General features: G+C 44.9%; 1 protein-coding gene across 4 annotated transcripts in view; it reads left to right on the top strand.

Annotated features, from left to right (window-relative positions):
* ITGA7 (integrin subunit alpha 7) overlaps nucleotides 1-27,471 on the top strand; it is a 229,684-nt gene that overhangs the window by 170,836 nt on the left and 31,377 nt on the right. For all 4 annotated transcript variants that reach the window (XM_075336951.1, XM_075336949.1, XM_075336948.1 and 1 more), the window contains 9 exons: nucleotides 4,455-4,543; nucleotides 7,553-7,680; nucleotides 13,469-13,564; nucleotides 14,214-14,275; nucleotides 17,090-17,259; nucleotides 19,723-19,872; nucleotides 21,416-21,531; nucleotides 24,775-24,958; nucleotides 27,319-27,402. In XM_075336951.1, coding sequence (XP_075193066.1) covers nucleotides 4,455-4,543; nucleotides 7,553-7,680; nucleotides 13,469-13,564; nucleotides 14,214-14,275; nucleotides 17,090-17,259; nucleotides 19,723-19,872; nucleotides 21,416-21,531; nucleotides 24,775-24,958; nucleotides 27,319-27,402 — 1,079 coding nt within the window. The remainder of the gene's footprint in view (nucleotides 1-4,454; nucleotides 4,544-7,552; nucleotides 7,681-13,468; nucleotides 13,565-14,213; nucleotides 14,276-17,089; nucleotides 17,260-19,722; nucleotides 19,873-21,415; nucleotides 21,532-24,774; nucleotides 24,959-27,318; nucleotides 27,403-27,471) is intronic.

The raw sequence follows: 27,471 nt of genomic DNA, 5'->3' as shown, positions 1-27,471 counted from the left end.
GAGAGTGGGCGCGGCCTGGTCCTATACAGAGGCATGAGGCTAATACTCAGAGTCAGACTCATGAGACCAGGAGCAGGACACAGGAGAGCACGAGCGGGAGCGGCAGCCATGACCGGTGGACACGTGGAGTGGATCAGTGGGTAAGGAGCAGTGCAATGACGGTGAGGCCGGATCAGTGGGTACGGAGCGGTGGTGCGATGCAGGTGCGACTGGATCAGTGGGTACAGAGCGGTGGTGCAATGCAGGTACGACTGGATCAGTGGGTATGGAGCGGTGGTGCGATGCAGGAACCGGCTCAGTGGGTAAGGAGGGCTGCTGGGACACCGGGAGCGTGACAGTACCCCCCCCTTGAAGCCCCCCTCCCCGCGGCCGGGACATGTAGGCGCGCCGAAGAGGGGCAGCAACGTACTTCCGGGACAACCAGGACCGAGCCTCGGGACCGCAATCCACCCAATCGACCAGGAAGGACTGCCTACCCCGGACCGTTTTCATGGCCACTATGTCCCGTATCGGAGAACCCAAGTCAGCGGCAACGGAGGCAACGGATAGGGGAAGACAGTCAGAAGCAGGACTGGAGTCGTGGGCGACCGGTTCGGGCGTCTCGGACCGGGTACAGGATAGTGTGTCATCCTCAGTAGCAGGGGGCACCAAAGTCTCAAGTGCCAGGGATGGTGGAACGACGCTGGACTGCGTCGACTCTGCTTCTGGGTCCGGTGGCACCACAGGCACAAGTGCCAGGAGCTGTGGTACACCGCTGGACTGAGTCGTCGCCTCTTCTTCTTCCTGCGGCATAGCAGGCTCAGGTGACAGGGGCCGAGGAACGGGCTGTAGGCAGTGGTCATGACACAAGGACCCCCAGCGAGTAATAGCGCCAGAGTGCCAACTAATGGCAGGGTCATGGAGTTGAAGCCAGGGTAGGCCCAACAGGAGCTCAGGAGCCATCCTCGGGATCACATAGAAGGTGATGGTCTCAGTATGCAAAGGGCCAACCTGGAGTCTCACTGGTTCAGTGGTATATCGGACAGGTTCGTATAGCAGTTTGCCGTCCACGGAGGCGAACCAGAGGGGCTTGGCAAGCGGGATCACAGGTATCTGGTATCGGTCCACTGCAGACTGGTGTATGAAATTAGCCGCTGCCCCAGAATCGATGTGGGCCTCTGCTGTGAACCTGGTCTTCTTCGTCGTCACCTGGACAGTCTGTGTAAGTGGAACGGAGGGGATTCCGGTGCCAAGGGTAGCGGTTCCCACCATCCCTTGGGCCTGGGGTCTACCAGGTTTCTCAGGGCATGTCCGAAGCATGTGTGACCCATCTCCACAATAGAAGCACAGGCCCAGGGCGAGCCGTTCTGCACGGCGTTGCTTGGCTTGGTTCAGTCGGTCAATTTGCATGGGTTCCGGAAACATGTCACAGGAAGGCAGGGGCAAAGGAGCGGTAGGCCTCTGCGGGGACAAGGCGTGACGGGGTGGTCGCTTCTCCCGGAATACCTCTTTGGTTCGCTCCTGGAAACGGAGGTCAATCCGGGTGGCTAAGGATATTAAAGCGTCCAAGGTGCGTGGAACGTCACGGCCAGCAAGCTCGTCTTTGACGCGGCCAGAGAGTCCTTCCCAAAAGGCCGCCGTCAAGGCCTCATTGTTCCAGCCCAGCTCAGAGGCGAGCGTGCGGAACTGGATGGCGTATTGGCCGACGGTCAGGGTCCCTTGGCGTAGCCGGAGGAGCGAAGAGGTCACTGTGGTGGTACGTCCGGGTTCATCGAATGTACTTCGGAAAGCGTGCAAGAATTCCCGGATGTTAGTGGTCATTGGATCCTCATTCTCCCACAGGGGGTTAATCCAGGCTAGAGCTTCGCCTTCCAAGTGTGACATCAGGAATGCCACTTTAGCCTGGTCTGAGACAAACAAATGAGGAAGCAACTTGAAATGCAGGGAGCACTGGTTCAAGAAGCCGCGGCAGGACTTGGGATCCCCTGCATAGCGAGGCGGAGCAGCGAGGCGAATTTGCGAGGCCGTGGCGGAAACTGGTTCGGAGCCGGAGACTGGTTGCTGCGTGGACTCAGACGAGGCAGCGGTCTGCAGTGTATATAACCGGTGGTCCATGGACGCCAGGAATTTCAGCATCCGGTGTAAGGTGTCACGCTGTTGCACCAGTTCCTGGCGTAGTTCGGCCAGCTCAGATGTTTGTGCTCCAGCGGGATCCATGGCCTGATCAAACTGTCAGGACCGGGAGGACGGATGGACCCAGGAGGTGGATCCACTGGACCGAGTATCCCACCGGGGGGCAGGGTACACGGCAGCCGGAGCACTGGCGTGGCAGGGACAGGTATAACCAGGTCAGCAGAGTCACAGAGTTCTTCAGGACGGTAAGGAAACAGGCACAGGTACCAGGGAGCAAAGACAAGAAGTCTACAGGACACGGCACCAGGGGGCCTGAGCACCTAGCTCAAAAGACAAAGCTTCCAGACACGTTGATCAGGCAACGCCCCTATGGAAGGGCCAGTCTTATATATCCAGCACAGCCGTATGTCACATCCTGCTTCAGGTGTGCTGGGTCCATAAAACCAGGAGAGTGGGCGCGGCCTGGTCCTATACAGAGGCATGAGGCTAATACTCAGAGTCAGACTCATGAGACCAGGAGCAGGACACAGGAGAGCACGAGCGGGAGCGGCAGCCATGACCGGTGGACACGTGGAGTGGATCAGTGGGTAAGGAGCAGTGCAATGACGGTGAGGCCGGATCAGTGGGTACGGAGCGGTGGTGCGATGCAGGTGCGACTGGATCAGTGGGTACAGAGCGGTGGTGCAATGCAGGTACGACTGGATCAGTGGGTATGGAGCGGTGGTGCGATGCAGGAACCGGCTCAGTGGGTAAGGAGGGCTGCTGGGACACCGGGAGCGTGACAATGGTCCTCATGCCAGTTCTCATCGCTCTCATTCCTTTGAGAGGATTCTCAGTAACATCACCCCCAGCGTGTTATGGATGAGTTTCCCCGTACAGTAAAACACATCATCATCTCGCATAACATTGACATCTACATTATCAACATTTGGTTTACTTGAACTACCAGATCTGGGAGGTTTGTCAGGAATGTATTGAGCAACCAACTGTCCCAGATTGGTCCCCAGTAAAATTTCTGGGAAAGGTTCTCAGACACCCCCACTTCCCTCATCCCCATCCTGGCACCCCAGTCTAGGAAAACTCCTTCCATTGGTAAAACTTGACCGACACCTCCAATCCCTGTGACAGACAGGGTTTTACCAGGAATAGGGACTCCAGTAGACATGAATTTAGGGTGGAGCAGGGTTTGTTCAGCAGCGGTATTGAAGGGCTGGGGCAATTCTTTTATGGAGGGAAGCTCTCTGTTTGAAAAAGGAACACTCCTACAGCAAGCTGTATCTTACAACACTGAATGATGATTATTCAGAATCTGCTTTTATCAGATAAAAGTCATGCCCACATACCTTCACTTGGTGCCCTCAGATTTGGGCTGGTCAATGAGATGCAGCACATGTCCCAAAAACTAGGAGATTTCCAACCATTAAGATATCTGCCCTTCTGGAGGTTACGGGTTGAAGATATTAACGCCATGTGTCCCATTATGGTTTTAGCTTTACATAGATATAAAACATGCCAAAGACAACCCCATCCATCTGGCCTAAATTTATTTGGGGCTGATTGGCAGGCCGCACCGCAATGCAAGAACATGCATTTCATTTGCCCCAGGGTTACAATCTCACATAAATATATGACCTACACCGGTCACAAAAAAAACAATATTCATCCTGTCTGTTGAAGTTTTATTAAAGAGTTATCCACATGGGGGAAATTTATCACCTCCGCACCTCTTGTTCAGAAATAGTGTCTGTTCTCCATCAGATAACCCATTTCAGTTACCTGTTCACAGCAGGGGGTCATAGTTGATCAAGGGTCAGATGTAATGGTAGAGTGCTAGCTCTTGTTTGCTTTACAAGTTGTGATGAAGCCATTTGGCTTTATAGATTGGTCTTATTTTACCATTACATTATGACATGCGCCAATACAGTTCGTTAATTAACAAATTCAAACAACATGAAAAGTAGAATCCATACCTAAGGTTTAGCAATTTCTGCAAATAGAAATGAATCATAATGTGTGTTGATCAGCAAGTGAGGAAAGGTGATCCGAGAGAAAGTGGCTGACCTGATTACCTAGAATCGATCAGTGAGTTTGTTTTGACAGTCTAACAGGGAAGTTTGTAACTTTTATCTGGCTTTTTCTGAGCTCCTCTCTGCTGATTTGTGCATTAACGTGGACCATAAAGAGAAACAAAGAGCATAGAAAAGCCAAACAGTGCAAAATTTGTAATAAAACCCACTTGCAAAATTTATTTTTAGCCCAAAGTACATGTATTTAAATAAAAATGAATTGCCCTCAAAGTCCAAACCCTTTAACACCCTTTAACACAAGTCATGTTATTACAGATATTGCAGTAGGAGCACCATTTGATGGAAGTGGGAAGGTGTTTATATACCATGGCAGCAAAACTGGATTAGTAACCAAACCAGCACAGGTAACTTAATCTATCTATCTATCCCTCTATCTATCAATCTATCTATAGTGATGGGTGGACGCGGACTGTAAAAGTCTAGATGCGTGTTGGTTCAAAAGAACCCGAGCACCGACCTCGGACCTAGAGTTCACAGGTAACTCCAGGTAACAATCAGGATCTGGCCATCTGGGTAATAAAAACAAGTAAGACAATAAGAGTAAAGCAAGCGCTTCATACTTACTGGTCTCCACGCGGGTGTACACTGCCTGCTTCCGGCGCCGCTCATTATCTTCATGCATATGCACTGTTTCCCCCACCCACCGGCAGTCCCTGCGTCTCTGGTTGCAATCAGGAAATGCCCCAAGCCGTGTGCTTGACTGTATCAAAATTAGAGAAATCGCATGTGGCTTTTTTTTTAATTATTGAACTAAATAATTAAAAAAAACAGCGTGCAGTCCCTCCCAAATTTTGATACCCAGCCATGTTAAAGCCGACAGCTGGTGAGGTCCCTCAGTTCATTGAGGCCACCTGAGGTCAGGTTCAGTTTACCTGCAATCAGTATGAAAAGCTTGCTCCAATCCCCTTATCCTTTATACCACCATTTTTAATGATTCGAGTCCCCATAGACAATGGGGACCAGCATCCAAGCCAGATATCCTGCATCAATACCGGGCGCGAACCATTTTTTTTTTTTTTTTTAAACCCGGTTGGACCCGCTGATTCTGGGTATCTGATTGTCCGCCCATCACTAATTATATAGTATCTATCTATCCATCCATCCATCTGTCTGTCTGTCTGTCTATCTATCGATCTATCTATCTATCTGCAAATATTTTTTCAGGAAACAACTATTGTGTCATTAGCCTCAGTGCCCAAGATATACTTTCCATCACAGCAGACAATATTGCTTGCTTCAAGTTTTTTCCCCAAATAATACTGCCACTGCTTATTAAATATTCTGAGGTCTATATTTAAATCAGTCTTCTCCAGATGTACTTGTGTCATCTACTACTTATGTATATATATATATATATATATACATATATATATATTGTCTATGTATAGTATGTATATATGCAAATTTTGTATTTCTTTAATATACAAAATACTTTAGCTGTTAAAGGGAATCTGTCACCAGTTTTTTTCCTACCCCTAAGAGCAGCATGATGTCGACGCAGAGACCCTAATTCCAGCTATGTATGTCTTTCTGTGCTGCTTGTTCCAGTTTTGATAAAATCATTATTTTATCTGCTGCAGATCTATCAATTCTTTGACCTCTGTATACTAGGGGCTGCTGATAAGTCTTTGGTTGTATGATCTTTTTTTGTTTCTATGGTAATGATTGTTATATCACATGAAAGCCTTATGTGTGTAATATATGTTTTCAAAATTTTGTTTTTGTTGCTTATGGCAACAGTGTTCTACGCACGCGAGAAAACAAAATGTCTAGTCTAATAGTCTAATGCGATATTCACGGCAACTGAGAACAGAGGAGTGATAAAATTCTTGTTTCTGCAAGGAAAGTCCACAAAGGATATTCATTATATGTCGCAGATATTGGGGGGATCAATGCCCTTCATATTCCACAGTTAAGAACTGGGTTGCCAAATTTAAAACGGCCCACTTCAGCACCAATGATGAGGAACGTCCTGGACGACCGAGAGTGGTTGTTGTTCCGGAGATCATCGATGCTGTGCACAACCTCATACTGGAGAATCGCCAAATTTCAGCTAAAGGAATAGGATTTCCCCTGAACGTGTTTGTGTTATTATCCATCAACATGGACATGAGGAAGCTATCTGCAAAATGGGTCCCCAATGTTTGACAACAGATCTGAGAAGCATGTGAGTGAAAACTTCCTGGTCCATTTGTCAGCGTTTCTGGACGGATAAGAACTTCCTGCATCGACTGGTCACTATGGATGAGACCTGGATTTATTTGTATGACCCTGATAATAAGGAGCAGTCAAAAGAGTGAAGGCACAGTGGTTCTCCTCTTCCAAAGAAGTTCAGAGTGCAAAAATCAGTCACTAAGGTGATGGCGTCTGTATTCTGGGATAAAGACGGCGTGCTGCTAGTGGACTACTTTCAAAAGGGTTCCACCATCAATGCCAGGTATTACATTGAATTTTTTTACCAATTGAAGGCAGCTCTGAAAACCAAAAGGCGTGGCAAGCTGTCCAAAGGAATCTTGTTCCTGCAAGACAATGCCTCCACTCACACTGCACAAGCGACCATGGCCAAACTGGCAAAGCTGGGCTTACAGCTGGTTGACCACCCACCTTATTCACCAGATCTAGCTCCCTCCGAATATCATCTGTTTCTAAACCTGAAGAAACACCTCAATGGTACCAAATTTCACACCATTTCCGGCTGCTACGGATGCCTGGTTTGGGGCACAACTGAAATCCTTCTTTTTGCTAGGCTTACAGAATTTGGAATACCGACGTAAGATGTGTGTTGACATCAGTGGAGAATATGAGGAATAAATGTAAAGTTTCCTCATCCTATCTCGTTTCTTTTTGGGTAAAGTCAAAGACTTATCAGCAGCCCCTCGTAACCCTCCCACACCACAGACTAGCAGATTTCTGTGTGCACTGTTCATAGGCCAAAAGCTGCCAATCAGTGGTGAGGATGGGTTATATAGAGCTCATAAATATGGAGGATGACATGGCAGCAGGTTTTAAGTGATAATCTCTTGCTCATAAAACTTTGATTTGACCAAAACCACAGTAAGCAGCCCAGTAAGTGACACATCGCTGGAATCAGGATCTCTGCCCTCTACGTTATCCTGCTCTCAGATTAGGTGGGAAGATCTGGTGACAGATTCCCTTTTAACGTTGTTTTTGAAAATCAATGCTCTGGATGGTTGTGGTAGGTAACAATATGAGATGTTTTGATATCAGGTATATCAGGCTGAGATTTTCTTTATACATAGTTATTTTTTTACTATTTCCAGTTTACCATTACACTGCATGTGGTTGATGTTGCGTCTCTAGTTCTCCCCTTTCATGTTGTCTTTGCCTTGAAGGTCCTGGATGGAGTTAGTGTTGGTGTAAATACATTTGGCTACTCATTGTCTGGAGGTCTAGACATTGATGGAAACTCATATCCGGACCTTGTTGTAGGATCTTTAGCGGACACTGTGGTCCTCTACAGGTGAGATACAAATTGAAGCTATACCATATGATGGTCCTACACACATTAATGTTCTGCTGGTTTTGCAGCCATTTCTGACCTGGATTTTAGAGTCTGTATGATTTCAAAAGTGCTACTATACCTTGTCATGACCATTTCACAGATGTGGAATATTACCAGACTTTGCAAAAACCTTTAAATGGAACATGTCACCAGATTTGGCGACTATAAACTGCAGCCACCACCACTGAGCTCTTATATACAGCATTCCAGAATACTGTATATAAGATCCCATGCCGCTCTGCAGAATGTAAAAAACACTCTTTTATAATACTCACTTAAGGGGGTGGTCCGGTCCGATGGCTGTCGATGCTCTCCGATCCAGTGCATCATCTCTCCGGTCTGGCGCCTCCTCTCTGCTGCGATCTCCATCCTCCTACCTAGCCCAGTGTGGATGGCGCGTTTACGTCATCCACATAAGCCGACATTGTAGTCCTGTGCAGGTGCACTTTGATTTGCACAGGTGCGAGGAAAAAGTTAAAGAACGCATCCCCAGGGTATATCAAGTATGCCTGCGCAGGACCTCAATGACGGCTAGTGTGCATGGTGTAGGATGCGTCATGCACATGGTCCTCAGAAGAGAGAGGACACCACAAAGAGAAGGCGCCGGGCTGGACAGAGGAGGCACTGGACCGGATAGCAGCAACACCCATCAGACCGGACTGCCCCTAGGTGAGTATTATAAAAGTGTTTTTTACGTTCTACACAGCAGCCTGGTCTCTTATATACAGTATTCTGGAATGCTGTATATAAGAGGTCACTGGTGGTGGCCGCAGCTTATAGTTGCCAAATCTGGTGACAGGTTCCCTTTAAGGTCATGACATTTGGGTTATGATAAAAAAGTAGGGAGGGCATACAGATCAGAATGTAGTGATATTTAGCGTTTTTGATCTTTGTGACTAGCTGTTTCATTTCTTGTTGTTGTTCTTTACTCAGGTAAATGATTTAGGTTGGGAAGCGACACTGAGGCATTTAAAGAGAACCTATGACCATGTAAATGCTGTCTTATCTGCGGGCACCGTATTAGACCCGCAACACACATCCGTTTTTTTTGTACATGTGCGGTACGTATTTGCACGTACCGGAGACACGGAGACCCATGTTATTCAATGGTAGATGGCACACACACGTAAAATCACACGGAACGTGTGTCCGTGTCGTAAGTACGTGTGTGCGCTTTTCTACACGGACGACATGTCCGTTTTTGGCCGGCAGCACGCAGGCATGGACCCGCTTTAGTCTATGGGTCCGTGCCTGCACGGACCGCACACGGAGTATGTCCGTGTTCAGCACGTATCGTCCGTGTCCGTTTTTCATCACAAAATCTGAAACACTTGTTACCAATCTATCAGGTCAATTGATGGCAAACAACAACACCAGGATCTCATGATTAACAACGTTTATTGGGTAATGTGGGCCTTTAAAAACGGACTGCACACGGACAGCACACGTACGTATTTTATGTCAATACGGACATTCCACACGCACACACGGCTCGCATACGCCATCATACGGATGCCATACGTACCGGAGAAACTCCCCTAAAAAACGAACACGGACCCGAAAAACGGACCTTGAGACACGTACGTTTTTTTCGCGGAAGTGTGTTTTAGGCCTTATAGAGCAGGGAAACCTGAGCAGATAGATATATAGCTTTTTGAGAAAAGATTCAGTATAACCTGTGTTTTAGTAATTTAATCCTCTACTCTTTCTGGGATTTCGGTATAGCGGGCGGTCCTATCAGTGACTGACAGCTTTCTTTGTATAAGTGTGTACACTGAGATAGCTGTCAATCACTGATACAACCGTCCACTCAAACGAAAATCCCAGAAAGAGCAAAGGATTACATCATGACAAAACAGGTTATAATGAATCTTTTCTCAGAAAACTATGTATCAGTCTGTTCGGCATGAGAAAAAAAATCACTGCATCCCGCAACTGGCAGCGTATATCGGACAGCGCACACCCATTCAAGTCAACGAGTGCAAAACTTCAGACTGCACTTGGATAACATCTGAGTGCAGTGCAATATACGCTGACACAGACAACGGAGAAGATGGAGAAATGAACCTCTCCATCTCCTCCTCAGCTGTGAATGACACTCAGCTCACACTCGGAGCAGAATTTGTGGTGAGTTTCATTTACATAATCGGACCGTTTCTCTTACATAAGAGAATAATAATCAGTGTGAGCGAACACTTAAGCGGGCTTTACACGCAATGAGATCGTTAATGAATTATCGTCGGGGTCACGGTGTTGTGACGCACATCCGGCATCATTAACGATATCGCAGTGTGTGACACTTATGAGTGACCTTTAACGATCGCAAAAGCGGTCAAAATCGTTTGCCGCGGAGAGGTCGTTCTGAAACAAAAAATCGTTTTCTGCTTATTAGCGATGTTGTTCGTCGTTCCTGCGGCATCACACATCGCTGTGTGTGACACCGCAGGAGCGACAAACATCTCCTACCTGCCTCCACCGGCAATGCGGAAGGAAGGAGGTGGGCGGGATGTTACGTCCAGCTCATCTCCGCCCCTCCGCTTCTATTGGACGCCTGCCATGGGACGTCGCTGTGACGCCGCATGAGCCGCCCCCTTAGAAAGGAGGCGGTTCGCCAGCCAGAGCGACATCGCAGGGCAGGTAAGTGCGTGTGACGGGGGTAAGCGAGGTTGTGCAGCATGGGCAGCGTTTTGTCCGTGTCGCACAACCGACGGGGGCGGGTACGATCACTTGCGATCTCGCTAGCGAGATTGCAGCGTGTAAAGCCCGCTTTAGGCTGCATTTACATGGTGGCAGGTTCCTTTAAAAGGTCTATATACTGTTGAAGATTAATTGTCTGGTTTCAGCGATGTGTCACTTTCTGCTTAGTGTAGTATTTATAAAATCACTGTTTAATTAGCAGTAGATTATCATTAGAGGACTACTTGTCGTGCTGCTAGGTAGTCCAGCAGATGCATGAGCTTGTTATAACCCTGCTCTACTGTACATTCAAATACTTGCTAGATCTGCAGCAGAGAAAACAGTGATTTTATCAAAATGACAGCAAACAGCTCAGTAAGAGACACATCGCTGGAATCAGAGATTCTATATTATACTGCTCTCAGATGGGGAAGCAAAACCCTCCTAAGCCGTTCATTTGGGCATGTAGGTTATAGGAAGCTGAATAAAATGATACCTTTATATCTGCGATCTAATGTGTTATTCCAGAGAAATCCACGTTTTTCTTCTATGTAAATGCGCTATTCCAGGCTATGGGCCGGACACACATCAGCATGAGAATTTGCCTCCAGGGCTTATTTTAAGTATAATGCAGTCAGAGGCAGAGACACAGACATTCAGCTTATGACTTCTCCTGTTCTTTATTGTTGGTGTGCAAAGTAAACGTAAAGCTTTTACATATAGGCAGAATACACATTACTCCTGCTCAGCTGAGCATCCCCCACTATTCCAGCGTACTACCTACCCAGGGGTGGGATTCACATTTTTAACAACAGGTTCTATGTTTGTGTTAGGAAACGATGTCCATTTAAAAGAACAAAAAACACCTATTTGAATCCCACGCCCATTTTCATACACTTTCCTTTATTGAAAAATCCAAGCAACGGTAATAAAAACTAAAAAGCTTTCCCCTTCTTACTCCACCTATACCTTCACGTACAGTCTCATTGACTCCTGACAGATCTACGGTGTTTCATTAACTGTCAGATACTTCTTACTATGGTGTGTACTATTAAAGCTTTTTTTTTTTTTACAAGTTTTGAAAATTAGTACTAAAGAAACTTTGCTTAAAATGGAAAGGATGACCTCCTATCGATCTGTCACCTCAGGAGTCTGCTGCAGCTAATCTCTGGCCCTAGCAGAAACTTGCCAAATATGTGTGATATACCACCACACCGTGACCAAACCATATATTACCAATACATAGTGAATGAAATGTACCACATGCAAAAAATAAATACCACCACATCATGACCAGACCACATATTACCACCACATAATGACCAAATAGTACAACAATACAACATCACACCATGGACAGACCACGTATTACCACCACATAATCACTGAATAGTACCACATACAAAGGACAAATACAGCCACACTGTGCCTGGACGACATATAGGGACCAATGACCAAATAACACCACATACATGGGAGAAATACAACCACACTATGACAAGACTACATACCGTGTTTCCATACCGCAATATATTACAATTGAATGTGTGTTTGGTTCCAAATATATATTTGGAACCAGAGGGAGAGAACCGGAGAGAACTGGTTGAATCCCACCCCTTTATCTACCTCCCAAAATATATACAACAATTGGAGGCTAGCAGACCTCACTATTATATGCTCCTCAGACATACTCCTTCTGCCTCGTTAGTTTTCCTCAAACTAAAGTGCACACAGTGCACTTCTTACTAAGCTCAATAATAAATCAACCCAACATGGGATAGACTGAGGGCACCAGAGGAAACCTAGCCCTGAACGAAACGACAGGCCCACTACCCAAACCGGCCTCATCCTAGAAATATCCAGGTACAGAAATCTGAGATAAAAAAGCCTTCGGCAAACTACACTTTGCTATTGATGTCCAGCTTTCCTGGATTGCTTATACCTTACACCTTGCTTTTCCTAGAGGAGTTATATACCGTAGTTCCCGGAGCTTACCGTAGTATGCATATGAAAGGAATCTTGCAGAAATATAGCAATCACTAATCACCTGTCTTGTCACTACCGCACAATACATATCCACCATTCAGTCATTTTAATTCCAGGCTTCATTTAGGTTGTGCAATTGTTCAGACAGTCATCAGATGCCTCTTCTAGGCAGCAAGCTAAAAAGAATGCCAAGTGGCATGTAACGGGGGCAGGGGGTGCCTCGGGGGGTGCAGTCATGGCCACTTCGTGCAACAGACTGACCCCCGGCCCGGCCGTCACTATTAAGGCAGGGGTTTCGTTTGTGGGGCAGAGTGTGGATGGCAGGGGCACTTCTTCAGTCTCAATAAAACGCCGCAGACAGTCAGCTGGTAAACCAAAAGGCACTTTATTGAACATCGCTTCTATCTTGCTGTACAGTTTCGGCACACAAACACTTCAGTTCCAAATTACAGTTCTTGCCGGGGGACTACTTCTGTTTCTCTTCTGCGGGCGTTACCCGTCTACTTCTGTCTCTTCATCTATACACGTACTCCGCTACTACGGGCTTTGCCCATACACTTCTGCTTCTCTGTCTATGCTCGTACAGGTCTTACCCGAGTACTTCTGATTCTCTTGGTCAAGGCACTTTCTCTCTCTTTGGCTATCTGCCACGTATCGCTCCCACACTCTGCCCCGTTGCTTCTCTCTGTCTCAACACACTGCTGCAACTACTACTCTCACTCTGCTACAGAGTACTCTATCCCTCCCCCTAGGCTGTCCTGCCCCTCCTTCTCCTGTCACTGTTCCCAGAGGGACCCCTGCTCCACCCTGACACCTAGTGGGGCACCGGTTACTACTACAACCACAAATAATATCACATCAGCATCACTTGTCAGCACACCGTGGGGCATCTTCAGGGGGGGAAAACGGCTTCTTCATCACCAGGGGTCCGTCCACCCAACGACATTGGGAAGTATGGAGCATTGCGTGTAACGCAGGCCTAAATATAAGTTTATTGCCTTTGTCTCCTGTTCTAGCACAGTCACAGTCTACAAATCACACTTTACTTGCTGAAATATATATCTGTTTCCCTTTTATGTCTCAGGTCTCGTAACGTTATCCGCGTCTTTAAAGATGTGACCATAACTCCGCAAAATATTGATCTTGAACAGCAAAGCTGCAAACATGGACCTGGGGTCTGGTGAGTGACGTTGTGAGGGGAACTTTCAGGATGTTCAATCTATCATTATAACCCTAGACTTCTCCCAAAAACATGAATGTTCAGAATGGCCAAGTGTGCACAGTGGTAAGTGGGCACTACTAGTCACCACTGGCAATGCTTATATCACAGGGGAACAAAGGATAGGGCATGGTGGTATCCAACATGCCTGATGCTCTTGATAGAAAATAGGGTTACCCTGGTATTATTGACACATCTCTTTTTCCATGTAGCCAATCCGTTGACCGCCTTATCACAGGCCCAACCTTCATAACCCTCCTTTTATCACAGGAGGAAACTGTAATGGGATTAAATGCTCGAAATGTATTGAAAAGGCTGTTCTATAAGCCAAAATGTTGACCTTGGTTGATTAAATAAGGAATAGACTTTTCTCCATACTATGGTTATGTGGTAAAGCTAGTCAAGTCCTTCATAATAGGAGCAGCCCCTTAATTCAGCTCTAAGACTTTGGCTAGTTTTCCAGGTAATAATTTCACTTTATGATGTTCATATGACCAAGTGAATAAAAAAAAGTGTTCTCCACCAACAAAACCTGTATTCCAAATGTATCCCCATTGTTGTACTGTTATATGGCACTCAGTCATTAATGCGTCTTTCTTTTTCGTTTCAGTGTGGAGTTTACCGTTTGCTTCAGTTACACGGCCTTTCCACCAAACTACAATCCCAAAATCAGTGAGTTAACTTCATCTCAAATACTAGACTTAACTGTGATGGTGCTTTTTACAAATTGGGTGAATTTTACCTTACCTTGACTTAGCCAGTGTCACATTAAGGAAACACAGTGTCTGCAAATTAAGATTCCGATTTGGCTTATATATCCTAAGTCTTATGGCAAGACTCATTAAAGAGGACCAACCACCAAGGATTTTCCTAAATAAACTAAAGCCAGTGCTATACTAGCGCTATCATGCTGAGTCTAAACATAACTTTAGTTGTGAGATCGGATGTATACTTTCTGAAATATAGGTAAATAAAGTTCGTGCAATGCACTGTTACTTGATTAATAGCAGCTACAGAATATCTAATAGGTAAATCGGGTTTTGTTATTCCCTCCCCTATCTGCCTGCCTGTCCTTCCTCCCCCGTGTCTGTTATTACAGGGGAAGGAAGGGGGGAGGAAAGACAGGTAGAAAACAGGGGTGAGAATAACTATCAAAACCCAACCTACCTATTAGATATTCTGCAGCTGCTATCAATCACGTAAGGCCTCTTTCACATGTCCCTGTCTCCAGTACCATCAGCTGATTACCACCAGGTCCTGGAGCGATCAGACGAGAGTCTGCACAGAAGTGTGTAGTTTGTTTGTTTTTTTCTACTGATGCATCAGCTGATTGTATAAACGGCTTTTATACAATCAGCTGATGTGTCACGTGCTTTCCAGCAAACCAATCAGATGATATTGGATCCAGATTGGACATCGTGGGAACCTCGACCTAGGACTACGGCAGAGGGGGGTCTTTAGTTCAATCAAGATGGAGTCACTAATTGTGTTGTGTTTTATTTCTAATAAAAATATTTTTCTCTGTGTTGTGTTTTTTTTTTTTATCTTTACTAGAAATTCATGGTGGCCATGTCTAATATTAGCGTGACACCATGAATTTCGAGCTTAGGGCCAGCTGATAATGTACAGCTAGCCCTAACCCCATTATTACGCAGAGAGCCACCCGGCACCAGGGCAGCTGGAAAAGTTGGATACAGCGCCAGAAGGTGGCGCTTCTATGAAACCACCATTTTCTGGGGCGACTGCGGACTGCAATTCGCAGCGGGGGTGCCCAGAAAGCTGGGACACCCTGCGCTGAAGATTCCAATCCCCAGCTGCCTAGTTGTACCTGGCTGGACACACAAATTAGGCGAAGCTCACATTGTTTTTTGTTTTTTTTTTCAATTAATTCCTGAAATAATTAAAAAAAGGGCTTCCCTATATTTTTGGTTCCTGGCCAGATACAAATAGTCAGCTGGGAGTTGGGGGCAGCCCGTACCTGCCTGCTGTATCTGGCTGGCATACAAAAATATGGCGAAGCCCACGTAATTTTTTTACGTTTTACATTTTTGGGCAAAAAACGTCTGCATGCAGTCCTGAATGGAGCATGCTGAGCCTTGTAGTTCTGTAGCTGCTGTCTGCTCTCCTGCATATACTAGTAAGACAAAACAATCACTGATCTCGGGGAGACCAGCCAGAGAAAACATTGCCAGCAGCCAGCAAAGGCACTCAACACAGTGAAATCCTATGTGCATTGCCCGCTGGAAAGTATACAAATCAAAAAAGGTCTGTGGAGCCTCTGCTAGGAGTCTCGACACAGAAAATAGCCAGATATCCCTCTGGGAAGGACCTAGCTAAGGAGTGGCTCTTTTTAAGGAGACCACCATAACCACCATATTAAGTGACCCTTTTAGTCAATATCCAACTCTTTGACGAGTTTAAAGATATGACAAGGGAAATACCAAGGCCAGGTATCCATCCACAGACAGAGGGTATTGCCCCTCATCAGTGGATTGAGGATGCTGAGCCTTGTAGTTCTGCAGCTGTCTGCTCTCCTGCATACACTAGTGGAGAATGATGGAGAACAGATTAATGAAGGAAATTACATCAGATCTTTTTTTTTTTCTTCACTACTCTTTAATGGCATTGTTCACTGATAAAAAAACGCATAAAAATGCAGTGAACAAAAACGTAGCCAAAAACGCACCAAAACGCGGTAAAAACACATTTGATGCGTTTTTGCCGCGGATGCATTTTTGTGCGTTTTTTGCGGCCAAAAACGTAGCATCTTTGGAGCTAAAAAAAAAGTGGTTAGGTGCGCACATACCCTAACAGTTTTAAAAAGCGCAAGGAAATAAAAAAAAAAACGTATGTATGAAATTTATGAAATCTCATTTACTTTGCTTGTACTGTAATCATCTTGCGTTTTTGTCGTATTTTTAGTGCAGTTTTGTCACAAAACTGCATGCAAATCCTTGTGCGGGCAAAGTGAATGAGAATCCTGAAGTGTAGCGCACACGTTGAGTTTTTTCCTTGCAGATTTGGTGCAAAAACTAATCTGCAGCATGTCTATTCTTTCTGCGAAGAGTTACAGATTTGGTGCAGAAATTTCTGCGACCAAATACTCAACGTGGTCTTAAACACCTCTTTGCCAAATAACAAAATTATAAACATGGAGCAGGAGTTTAGACTCCAAAGTTGTTATTTTATGAGACTGATATTTTGGAGGCCCTTTCTTCTTTTTATGTTTCTCAATCACGCTCGGGAGCCACTCCTAGATTGAGGTAGGATCACCCACATAACAGCCCACGTACATCTGGCTGACAGCAATACAACTCCCTGCTAAAGTTTTCGCATATTATGTGACTTTTAAATATATTATATAGTGAGTGGCCTGTATACATCTCTCAGCTTTAGTCAGAAAATTCTTTAGATTGTTGGAGGATTATTTTAGTATTATATCAGTTCCTTATTTTGTGTTGTCTTTGCATTTATTTCTTTTTTCAGTTCTAAAGTGTGTTTTTGAAGCTGAGGCCGATAGAAGACAACAAGGCAAAGCCAGTCGGGTATATTTCATACAGCGAAAACCCAGCGATCCCGAGTACCAGTCCAGCAGCACTGTGGAGCTTCACAAGCAGTCCTCCAGCCGCTGCACCACTGCTGTACTGCAGCTACAGGTGACTGGACTCCCAGAGCCACTCAGCCACACGTGGCTCAGCATATCGGACTCCATGGCCACCATAGTGTATGAGTTCTCATGTTTAAAAAGAGGTGTTTTAATATGGGGTACAGAGATTCCACACCTAAAGGGGGCCCGAATGTGTTTCTGCCCCATAGGAGAACAAAGGTATTAAAAAGGGACTGTGCAAAGATGTTAACAATAAAGAGCTGCTCGCATTTTATTGCTTTGACTTGCAAGGTCCCAGTGGTCAGACCCCCACAGATCAAACAGTGACGACCTAGTCATTATTGAGACAGTTGCATTGGTGCTTGTGTTCTAAAGACCCCCCACCTGTGCACATTAACATTTAGTTTTCCCTACCTTCTTCCAAGAGCCATAACCTTTTATTTTTCCTTCACTATTGTGTACCGCCCCGGGGCTCGGCTGGCTGCCGAGCCGCTCTGATCCGTGCTCGTCGGTGGGTGGCTTGAGCTCTCCACAGACCCGGGGGTCACGTCGCTCTGAAAGGGGGGGTTGGCGCTACACGTAGGGACTTCGGTGGGGAGATCCACGGCCGGAGCCGCGGTGGTTTGAAGAAGATTTAAGTTTGTGACGCCACCCAAGGGTTGTGGTGAATGGATGGACACCACGGCTGCCGTTGACTAGGCTCCCGGGGACGGTGTTGTGCAGCTTGGTGTTGACCCCCTCCGTGGGTAGGGGGATGGTGGTCCCGGGGTCCCGAAGGAGGTGCTGAGGCGAGGGGACGGATGCGTGCTGGGGTGTCGGTGCGGCGCGGTGCGGTGCGCAGCCCGAAGGCACTGTTGTACTCACTATAAGAAAACACGCTGAAGTCTCTGGTAAACCAAACAAGATGGTGAACGGTGCCTGCAGCCAGCTGCAGTTTCCCCTTAACAGGTTGGTGGTTTCCGCCTTTCTCCTGCAGCTCTCTTGTGTGAAAGTTATGACTCTTATGCCTAAGCAACGGTAGTCCGCTCCCCAGCTTGCTGTGTGTTGGAAGAGCCCTGTGTGCCCGCAGACGCTGGCCCCTTGGGTCTCTATGCCTTGGTGGTGGCTTTACCCTAATGGTTGGGCTGTTGTCTTCAGTCGGTTCTTGTGTGGGAAAGGTCCTAAAGTCCAGTCCTCAATCAGTTGATTCGACTTAGCCTAGTTGTTTCTGGGCCTCGTACTGGGTCTGAGTACCCCTCCTGGTATTCCGGTTTCCAATCGGTTCCTCGGTTCGGTACCGGCGGGCCACCGCCCGTCCCCGGTCCCTACGGTTCCACCGGCTGTAATCCCAGCTCCTGCAGGCGGCCACCACCGTCTGCCTCTTTGCCAGAGGTGACTGGGCTCCAACCCAGACACCTGGTGTAGACTTTGGCAGGCCTGAGCAAAGGTCTTCCCTTGAACTTGACTCCACTTCACTCCACTGTCAAGACTAATCTCTACTGTTTTCCCGCCTCCGGGCCTGTGAACTCCTTGGTGGGCGGAGCTAACAGCCTGGCTCTGCCCCCCTGGTGTGAACATCAAACCCGGAGGGTGGTGACAAAGGTTTGTAGTTTGGCTGCTGTCACCTTACTAAGGGGGGGGTGTGTGTGTGGGAGTACCTGGGACAACCTGACTAGTCCAGGGCGTCACAATTGCCAAAAAATTCATTTTTTTTTTCCATTTACCATGTTCACTATATAGTAAAACTGACCTGGCAGTATGATTCCCCAGGTCTGTATGAGTTTCCATATACCAAACATGTATAGTTTGATTTTTATTTAGTGGTGAAAAAAAATTCAGAAATTTGTCAAAAAAAATATAGCAATTTTGTTGCCATTTTCCGAGACCCGTAGCGTTCTCATGTTTCGGGATCTGGGGCTGTGAGGGCTTATACTTTGCGTCTTTAGCTGACAATTTTAATTACAGTATACCTTTTTTGGGCACATGCTCCTGTTATTGCAATGTTTCAGCGACCAGAAAACAGAACTCTGGTGTTTTGATTTTTTTTCTCATTACGCCCTTCACCGATCAGATTTATTTATTTTATATTTTGACAGATTGGACATTTCTGAACGCAGCGATACCAAACATATGTACTTTTTAAAAAAAATTGTTTTATTTTCAATGAATCAATAAAAACTGCCATCTCTTATCTCAGTAATGGGAAAGTCTTCACTGAATACAGATTTTACCTCAGAACTGAGAAGTTTGATAATGACTGATCAATTCTGGGAAAGAAGTGATTTTGACTGATAAGATATATTACAAAGTTGCTTATTTTCATGTGCACTATTGATTTATGAAATAAAAATTAAAACGGCGGTTTTGCATTTAGTATCATATTAGATGCACCTGTCTATAATGTTATATTACCATTTGTATATGACTTGTATGAACGCCATAGTGCCCTGTGAGCTATTTCTTGAGAAAGCTGTATTCCTTTATGTACACATTAATCACACCTTATGTCTTCATGCTTTTTACAATTGTATAGGAGGATATTAGAGACAAGCTTCGTTCAATCCCAGTCACTCTGACGTACAACATCTTAGAAGCGCGAAACAGAAGGCAATCGTCTGTGGACTCCCTGCCTCCTCTTATGCCTATTCTTAGTGAAGAGGAGCCCAATGTCTACAACACAGAGGTGAGAATGTGGTGATTGCATACAGCATAGCCATGACATACCTAAAGGGATACTATCATTAGATGATGGCCTATTGATTAATCGGGACCCGTCAGGTCCTCCATGCCCTCCAGCTCAGTAGCATTCACATCTCTATGACTAAATTCCCTGCCTAACCAGCCCTGTATAATACTATGTTCTCCCCGTGTTTGTGTGGGTTTCCTCTGGGTGCTCCGGTTTCCTCCCATACTACAAACACATACTGATAGGGACCTTAGATTGGGAGCCCCAATGGGGACAGTGTGCCAATGTATGTAAAGCGCTATGGCATTAATGGTGCCATATAAACGAATAAATATTATTATTCACTGACCTTAATGTTTAAAAAAAGTGTTTTTAAGCCCCGCTACTTCTATGCTAATTACCCCTAGTCGATGGGGCGTTAGTTCCTCAGGCTAATCAGCCCACTTTCCATGTTATCACTCTCCTGTGGGCGTGTTAACATGTTTTCCAGGAACCAGCGCATCCACTACCCCTGGAAATCTCGCGCATGCGCGCAGCTCATTTCAGCAGCATCCGGTGCTTCTGAAGTCAGGTGTAGGTGTCCCGACTTCAGAGACTTGCACTCACAGGATCAGAAGTGCAGAAGCTGTTCTTTTGGACATGCGCAGTGCACCTCTCTGAAGTCGGGATGCGTACACCTGGCTACTGAGGCGCACTGACACTGCCAAAATGAGCCGTGCACATGTGCGAGATTTCCAGGAGCTGGCAGTTGTGGCGGCTCATGGAAATCATGTTATCACGCCCACAGGGGCATGATAACATGAACGAGAGCCGACTAATCTGGGGAAACAACCCCCCTGCGATTTGTCAAAGAGCTGATTAGCACAGGAAAAGTGGAGCTTATAAATACTTTTTTGAAACATTGATTTTAGTGAACAACATTATACAGGGCTGGTTAGGCAGTGAATTTAGCCGTACTTATCTAAATGCTGCTTGGTTGGAGAGTAAAGGGGACCTGACAGGTTCCCTTTTAGTCAGATTTTTGGGCTAGATGTATTTTTTTTTTAATTTTTGACAATAATTTTTTTCATATCAGGATCTTTGTAAAAAAAAACCTAAGTTTACCATTTTGCAATTGTCACACTGTCTACTGAGACTATTCCAGACTCATACTTCCTAATTTTTCAGGAAGCGTTTACAGCAGGCTCTTTATCATTATAGGCAGGATTACAGTGAAAGGTAAAACCTCTATACAAAGTTGATAACACAGGATCTAACAATCACAGTAAGAGATGTCACAGCTGACCCTTCATTTCACCCTCCTCCCTTCACAATGACTTTTGCACACGCTCATTAGACACTTCAATACAGAAGATAGGACCGGGATCTGTTTTTTTGCGGCTATAAATGTGTTGTTTTCTGAAAGAGCAGGAAATTAAAGTTAAAAGAAGCCCCAATAGTAGGCAAAGTGAAAAATAAAAGGTTCTAATTTTGTTATTTAAAGGAGTGGTGTGAGACTTTTATATTGCGATAATGACATAACCAGATATCTTATCACCAGGTACACTTCTTAAGAGAGGGATGCGGAGAAGACAAAATCTGTCATAGTAACCTGCAGCTGAGTTACACTTTCAACTCCCGTGTAGGCAAAGCTGACCAGTTTGTACCATTACCTGTGTAAGTATTGATGTACCCTAAAATAAGTGAGCTATGCTTTTTCTTCATGCTTTTCCCCTCATGTTGAAATCACTGAGGCAGATTTACCAATATCATTGTGACTCAAATTTAAGTGTTCCATATTTGGATACACTTTTTGATAGACATACTGTCCCTCCTTTGTGTTTGTGTGCAGTCTGTATGAGTTTTCATTTACCCTTGTCTGTGCCTGTTTGTGGTGTCTTCATTACTGGGATTCCAGCCCGCTCAGTGGGTGGGGGGAGTAGCATCAGGGCTTGGACAAGAGACAGGGTCACACTGGGGGCTCGAACCTGGCTACCATCAAGCCTACCTTCGAGATAAGGGACAGTGCAGGGGCCCCAACCTTAGGGTCAGCCTAGAAGCCCCTGTTCCATTGGTACATACCCCATGACAAAAGTCATCTGAACCCGCTGATATTGATGTTTTCAGCTAACAGTTTAATGTGTATGGGCTTCTCTGACAGATGATGTCGGGAGAATAAAGGCTCCAGCATGTCTGATTTCAGGCTGCCAATCCTTCTGTTCTCTAGAGATAAGATGCAGACAGGGATGTCTGGCACGGTCTCTCAAAGAGAACACAGATCGGCAATTCATAATATCAGGATATGGTGACTGCAGACACAACTCAACCTAAGTACAAACAACTCATGAAAAGTACATATTCAGCTCTGCTCCATCTGTATGTAAATCTTCACTTACCATTTTATATTTTCTCAACAATTTTAAATTATGGAAGAATTCAGATGAGAATTATGTTTACTGCAATATTTTTCATATTGTATCAGCAGTTTGTGTTAATTATTGAAAAATAGCTGAGTTGCAGTTTCCTACATATCTGGTGGTTACCGGTGGTGCTGTGCGAGGAAAGCCATGAAGGAACTGTACCACGCTTCATTCCTCACCTTACAGATGAGGACAGGAGTATAAAATACACACAATGTAAAAAGTAGTAGGACTGTCAATGATTCAATGACATTTATGTCTGATTTCACTCTTTCCCATCACACAGACGTGATGGTCACCAAGGACCACGGATGGAGGATTTTACCTCTTCTTTACTTTTGCTCAGTGTAGTCATCAAAATCCATTTCCCTGTAACTAAACAGAATGGAAAAAAGCAGAATAATATGAATAATAAAATCTAAATTTGCCTGTGATCGTAGTGAGTTTTCTCATGTGCCAGCACCTGTCGGCTGAGCACTGATTTCACACTATGTGTGGCCTTATTACAATGTACCGGTGATGTACGACCAGTGAAGGACCTTCTGTCTAACATTGATATCTAAAAGGAAATGTACAGATTTGTCCAGTACAAAAGTTATATTTTCCTATATTTTCAGGAAGATTTAAGATGATAGAGTTCAATGTATAATCCCACATGAAATTAGTGACTCCAAAAACCAGTGCCAGAAGATTGCCCCCATAAAAGTGCCACCACTGCAGAGTGCCACACGACATTGCCTTCTTACAGAATAGTGAGGGGAAGCGCACTGCGTCTATATTTATACAGCCTCTGCTGAAGTCGTGGGATAAATCGTAATATTTGTGCCATTAGCTCCTCCTAGTGGCTCACTTGCAGGAGTTGCCCATTATGATTATTCCAGCCCTATTAGACTGCAGGAAAGTTGTAAGTAGTCATATCTTTATACTGCTGTAATGGGAAATGTGCCCAGTCTGGAGTGGAGTTTTTTCTAGCAGACAAGACCACATAGAGGTGAGGACAGGAATGTCACCAAGGGCTACAGTTTCCTTTAGAGAATTGTACGGTATTAGAGACATTTAGCAAAATGACGCTCTAAATCAAGCCAGACAAGTTACTCAAAGCAAGAATCACCAACCCAAAACTTGACAACTTTGGACACATCATATGAAGATCACTGGAGAAGGACATCATTGTCAGAAGAATAGAAGGAAGAAGGTGAGAGGAAGACCAGCAATCTGATAGCTTAATACTGTCAATAAAATGGCGGAAAAGACCCTGGTGGACCTATCTAGACTTACACAATATCATTCTTCCTACAGAACGTTCGTCTATCAAGTCACCATGGCTGGAGATCGAGATGAAGACTGTTAAATAATAATAAATCGCTTTCTATTTTTTTTTATAGCCTTGACTACCCTGTGAAATGAACAGGTCCTCTTACTTGCAAAATAGTTTATAATAGTATTCTTGGAGAACACAGTCCTGATGACCAGAATGTGTCTGATTAATAGTTCCTATTTATGAGGGGTATATACTACGAGGGTGTTCAGCCAGTGTCTCAGGAGCCTCATGTACCCCTCTGATGTGTGGTTCTCACCTGTACTCTGGGGCGAGTGCCACTCTATGTATCAGTGTCTACACCAGTGTTTCTCAACTCCAGTCCTCAAGACCCACCAACAGATCATGTTTTCAGGTTTTCCTCAATGTTAGACAGGGAATAATTCCATCACCTGTGCAACATTAAGGAAATCCTGAAAACCTGATTGAGGAAAACCTGAAAACATGATCTGTTGGTGGGTCTTGAGGACTGGAGTTGAGAAACACTGGTCTACGGGATCATTATTTGTTAGGGGGGCAATCAGGAGGCATTAATTATAAAGGGCCAAAGAATCTAGATGAACTCTGCGAGGCATGTAAGACTGCATTCTTTGCTCTTCCTGATGACTTCATTGTCACAGTTGTATGAATCGTTGTTGAACCGCATGGATGCAGTCATTTAAGCTCATGGAAGTCACACAAAATATTAAATATGACTCTAATAGCACCACAAGTTCATTCAGCAATGTTATGCAACATATCTTTGTATTAGAAGTTAATTATTTGTTTGAATTTCACATTACTTTCTGTGGGTGACAAAACTTTTGTCTTGCTAAAATCTGACCTTTCTGTGTTCATTAAATGATCAATATTTCAGCTTTGCAGCAACTTTATTTTCATAACCTAAACCAAATTTAGGAGGGTTTCAGCTTTCAAAAGAGTAATTTATAAAACCAATGGATGAATTTAAAGTCAGGTTATAAGCTTTTATTTACATAACATGGATAAGCAACAGAACTTCTGTCAGGGAGTGTAGCTCGTAATCATTTCTCAGAATTTAATGTGGCTCTTGTGGGGAGAAAGATTGAGGTCGGAAGATATAATGTTTAATCCACATAATGAAAGATGTCAGTAAAATAATAGGGGTATTAACTTTTTGGTAAGAATTGACCCCACCTGATGATTTGTAATATTCTTTCATAGAGAGAACATGATCCCAGTGTTTTCCCTGACAGACCAGAAGGATGTGGTGCTGAAAATCACCGTTAATAATTTTCCATCAGACCCACTTCATCCGCACCTCGATGGAGATGATGCTCATGCGGCACAGCTGATCGCAACCTTCCCTGAAACCATGTCTTACTCAGGTGTCCGTCCGGCAGCTGTGGTATGAAATATGGCAGCCATTACAGAGCGTTGAGATTAATAATATATGTAATTGTTTGGAACGATAATTAAAGGGCAGAATCTGGGTAAGAAGCTCTTACCTAAGAGACACTCTGAGAACACTTAAACATGGCAGTATTTTAGTTGAAATTGTGGCTGTTACTGGCTGGATAATTTCCAAAGTTATCTGAACCTTGCCTAATTTGGAATCTGTCACCAGTAGTGATGGGCGAGCACTACCATTCGTGGTTCTCGAAGTGAGCAGTAGATGCTTGGATGGGCGCAACTCGAGTACACAAGTATAATGGAACTCAATGGGGTACTCTAGCACTTTTCCCCAAGATTTCCCAGAAAAATGCTTGAGTCTCCCATCGACTTCTTTTATACTCAGATACTCGCACATCCAAGCATCAACTGTTTATTATGAGTACTGATTATCCAAGCATGGTAGTGCTCACGCATCACTAGTCACCAGGTTTTTGTCACCTTATCTGAGAGCAGCATGTTGTAGAGACAGAGACCCATTTACGAAGTCTCACTTACTAGGCTACCTACTGATTTGATAAAGTCACTGTTTTATCATCAGGTTATTATCACTAGAGGATAGTAAAACTGCTGCCATGTCGTCCTCCATATTCATAAGCTCTATATAAACCTGTTCCCAACACTGATTGTCAGGTTTATGCCTATGCACAGTGTAAGCAGCCAAGCAGGGGTGTGGGTGGGGTTAAAAAGATTTCTGCTTTCAGAGAACTGGTAGATCTGCACCTGATAGAACAGTGATTTTATCAATAATATATCAAGCAGCCAAATAAGTTACACAACGTCGGAATCAGGTTCTCTGCCCCTACATTATGCTGCTCTCAGATGGGGAAGCAAAAATCTGGTGACAGATTCCCTTTAAGTGAGCAAACGTTCTGTTTTCTGGAATGGCTTTATATGTAAATACCCTGACCACATGAACAGTGGCTTGTTGGCAATTACTTCATACTCAGGGCACATACCCTGATTGTATTCACAGAAATACTGTTTTAAGATTAAAGGAGGACTGTAAATAATCGTAATAAAATGTTTAATACTTTTTTTAACGAGCCCGCACCTTGCAGCCCCACCCTGACATCTCTAATACGTCGAGGCCATGCGATACGGTCTCATCACTTATGCCAACATGTGCCAAGCTGAAAATACGCAAAGTCAGCTTGGCACAGTTTTACACAGACACCTTCTGTCCACACAGGAAGGCATGGGACTGGAGAGAGAGTGATCCATGCAAACTCCAGCGTGGCACCACACTCGTTCACAATCCTGACGGGCTGGGAGACCCTTTTCACTAGCCCCTGTGAAACAGAGCCCTGCCAGCCTGGTAGTATTGCCACCAGTTTCTCGTTAGATATAAGCCTGATCAGTTAACAGGAGTATATTGGGCCACAAACTAGCCACGGTAGCATGTAATATTAAACCGAAACACATATGCGGGAATTCGTGGATCGAGATAAAAGAGTAACCCAGGATTAAATTATATATTTAATCGCCTTAAGGGAACACTAGATGAAAACACTATTTACATAATGGATTTACAGATATGAATTGCAAATACAGGTAAGATTACAAATACAGCAGATACACATAAGTCAGTTACTAGTTTGCTTGAATGCTAGGTTGTGGTTGCCGGCAGCCATATGGGAGGTGATGTAGAGCTAGGGGGTTTTCAACTGCTTCCAGCACATTACACAATGTAACCTCACCACAGAAGAACACCCAAGAGCTATGATGGATACCTTTTATCCACTTGGTGGGTCACTCATTTTCTCACCCCCTGGAAGGGCCTACAGCCTCCCCTGGGTCTGATGGCTGAAAACTCCCAAAAACCTATGTTGTGTCAGACCTTTTCACCAGGAGGTCACAAGGAGGTGGTTCTGGTGCCATTCGATCCGGCCAAGCTCCCGTTACGCTTGAAGACCAAACATGGCTTCCCTACCTGGCTTCTGCTAGCTGTGCTACATATCTCCCCATCTCAGGATGCTAGGAAAAATCAAGACCCAGGTGCATGTATGGCATGTACCTGCGTTCCCAGAAATATAATCAGTGTAAGGCAAGGATATACGTTAATTCCATAACTCCTTATGGAATTACGTCTCCTGTCTGAAGAATGCCAGTGAAGCTTGGGCTCCCAGCAGGGGTTCCATGCTGTCAGAGAGCAATTGTCCTATGTACTTAATTAACTTTGTCACCTTACCATTTGTCTGTGGATGGAGCATCCTGCCACAGACTGCTATTCTGAATAAGATGGCACAAGCGCTTCTAGATATGATATTTACCATATTCTTCACACTTTTAATATACAGTCTTTTTCATTCTCAGGATAAGTCAGTGGTTTGCATTTCCAATGAAAATGCATCCCAGGCAGTGTGTGAACTCGGCAACCCTATGAAGAGAAATACTGAGGTGGGTGTTGTGTTCTGTTAGAAGGTGACCTATTCTTTATTAGTGATAGTCAGCAGACATCTCATTATC

Source organism: Anomaloglossus baeobatrachus, chromosome 2, assembly GCF_048569485.1.
Source record: "Anomaloglossus baeobatrachus isolate aAnoBae1 chromosome 2, aAnoBae1.hap1, whole genome shotgun sequence".
Taxonomy (NCBI): Eukaryota; Metazoa; Chordata; class Amphibia; order Anura; family Aromobatidae; genus Anomaloglossus; species Anomaloglossus baeobatrachus.
This window is presented reverse-complemented; position numbering and strand designations above follow the sequence as displayed.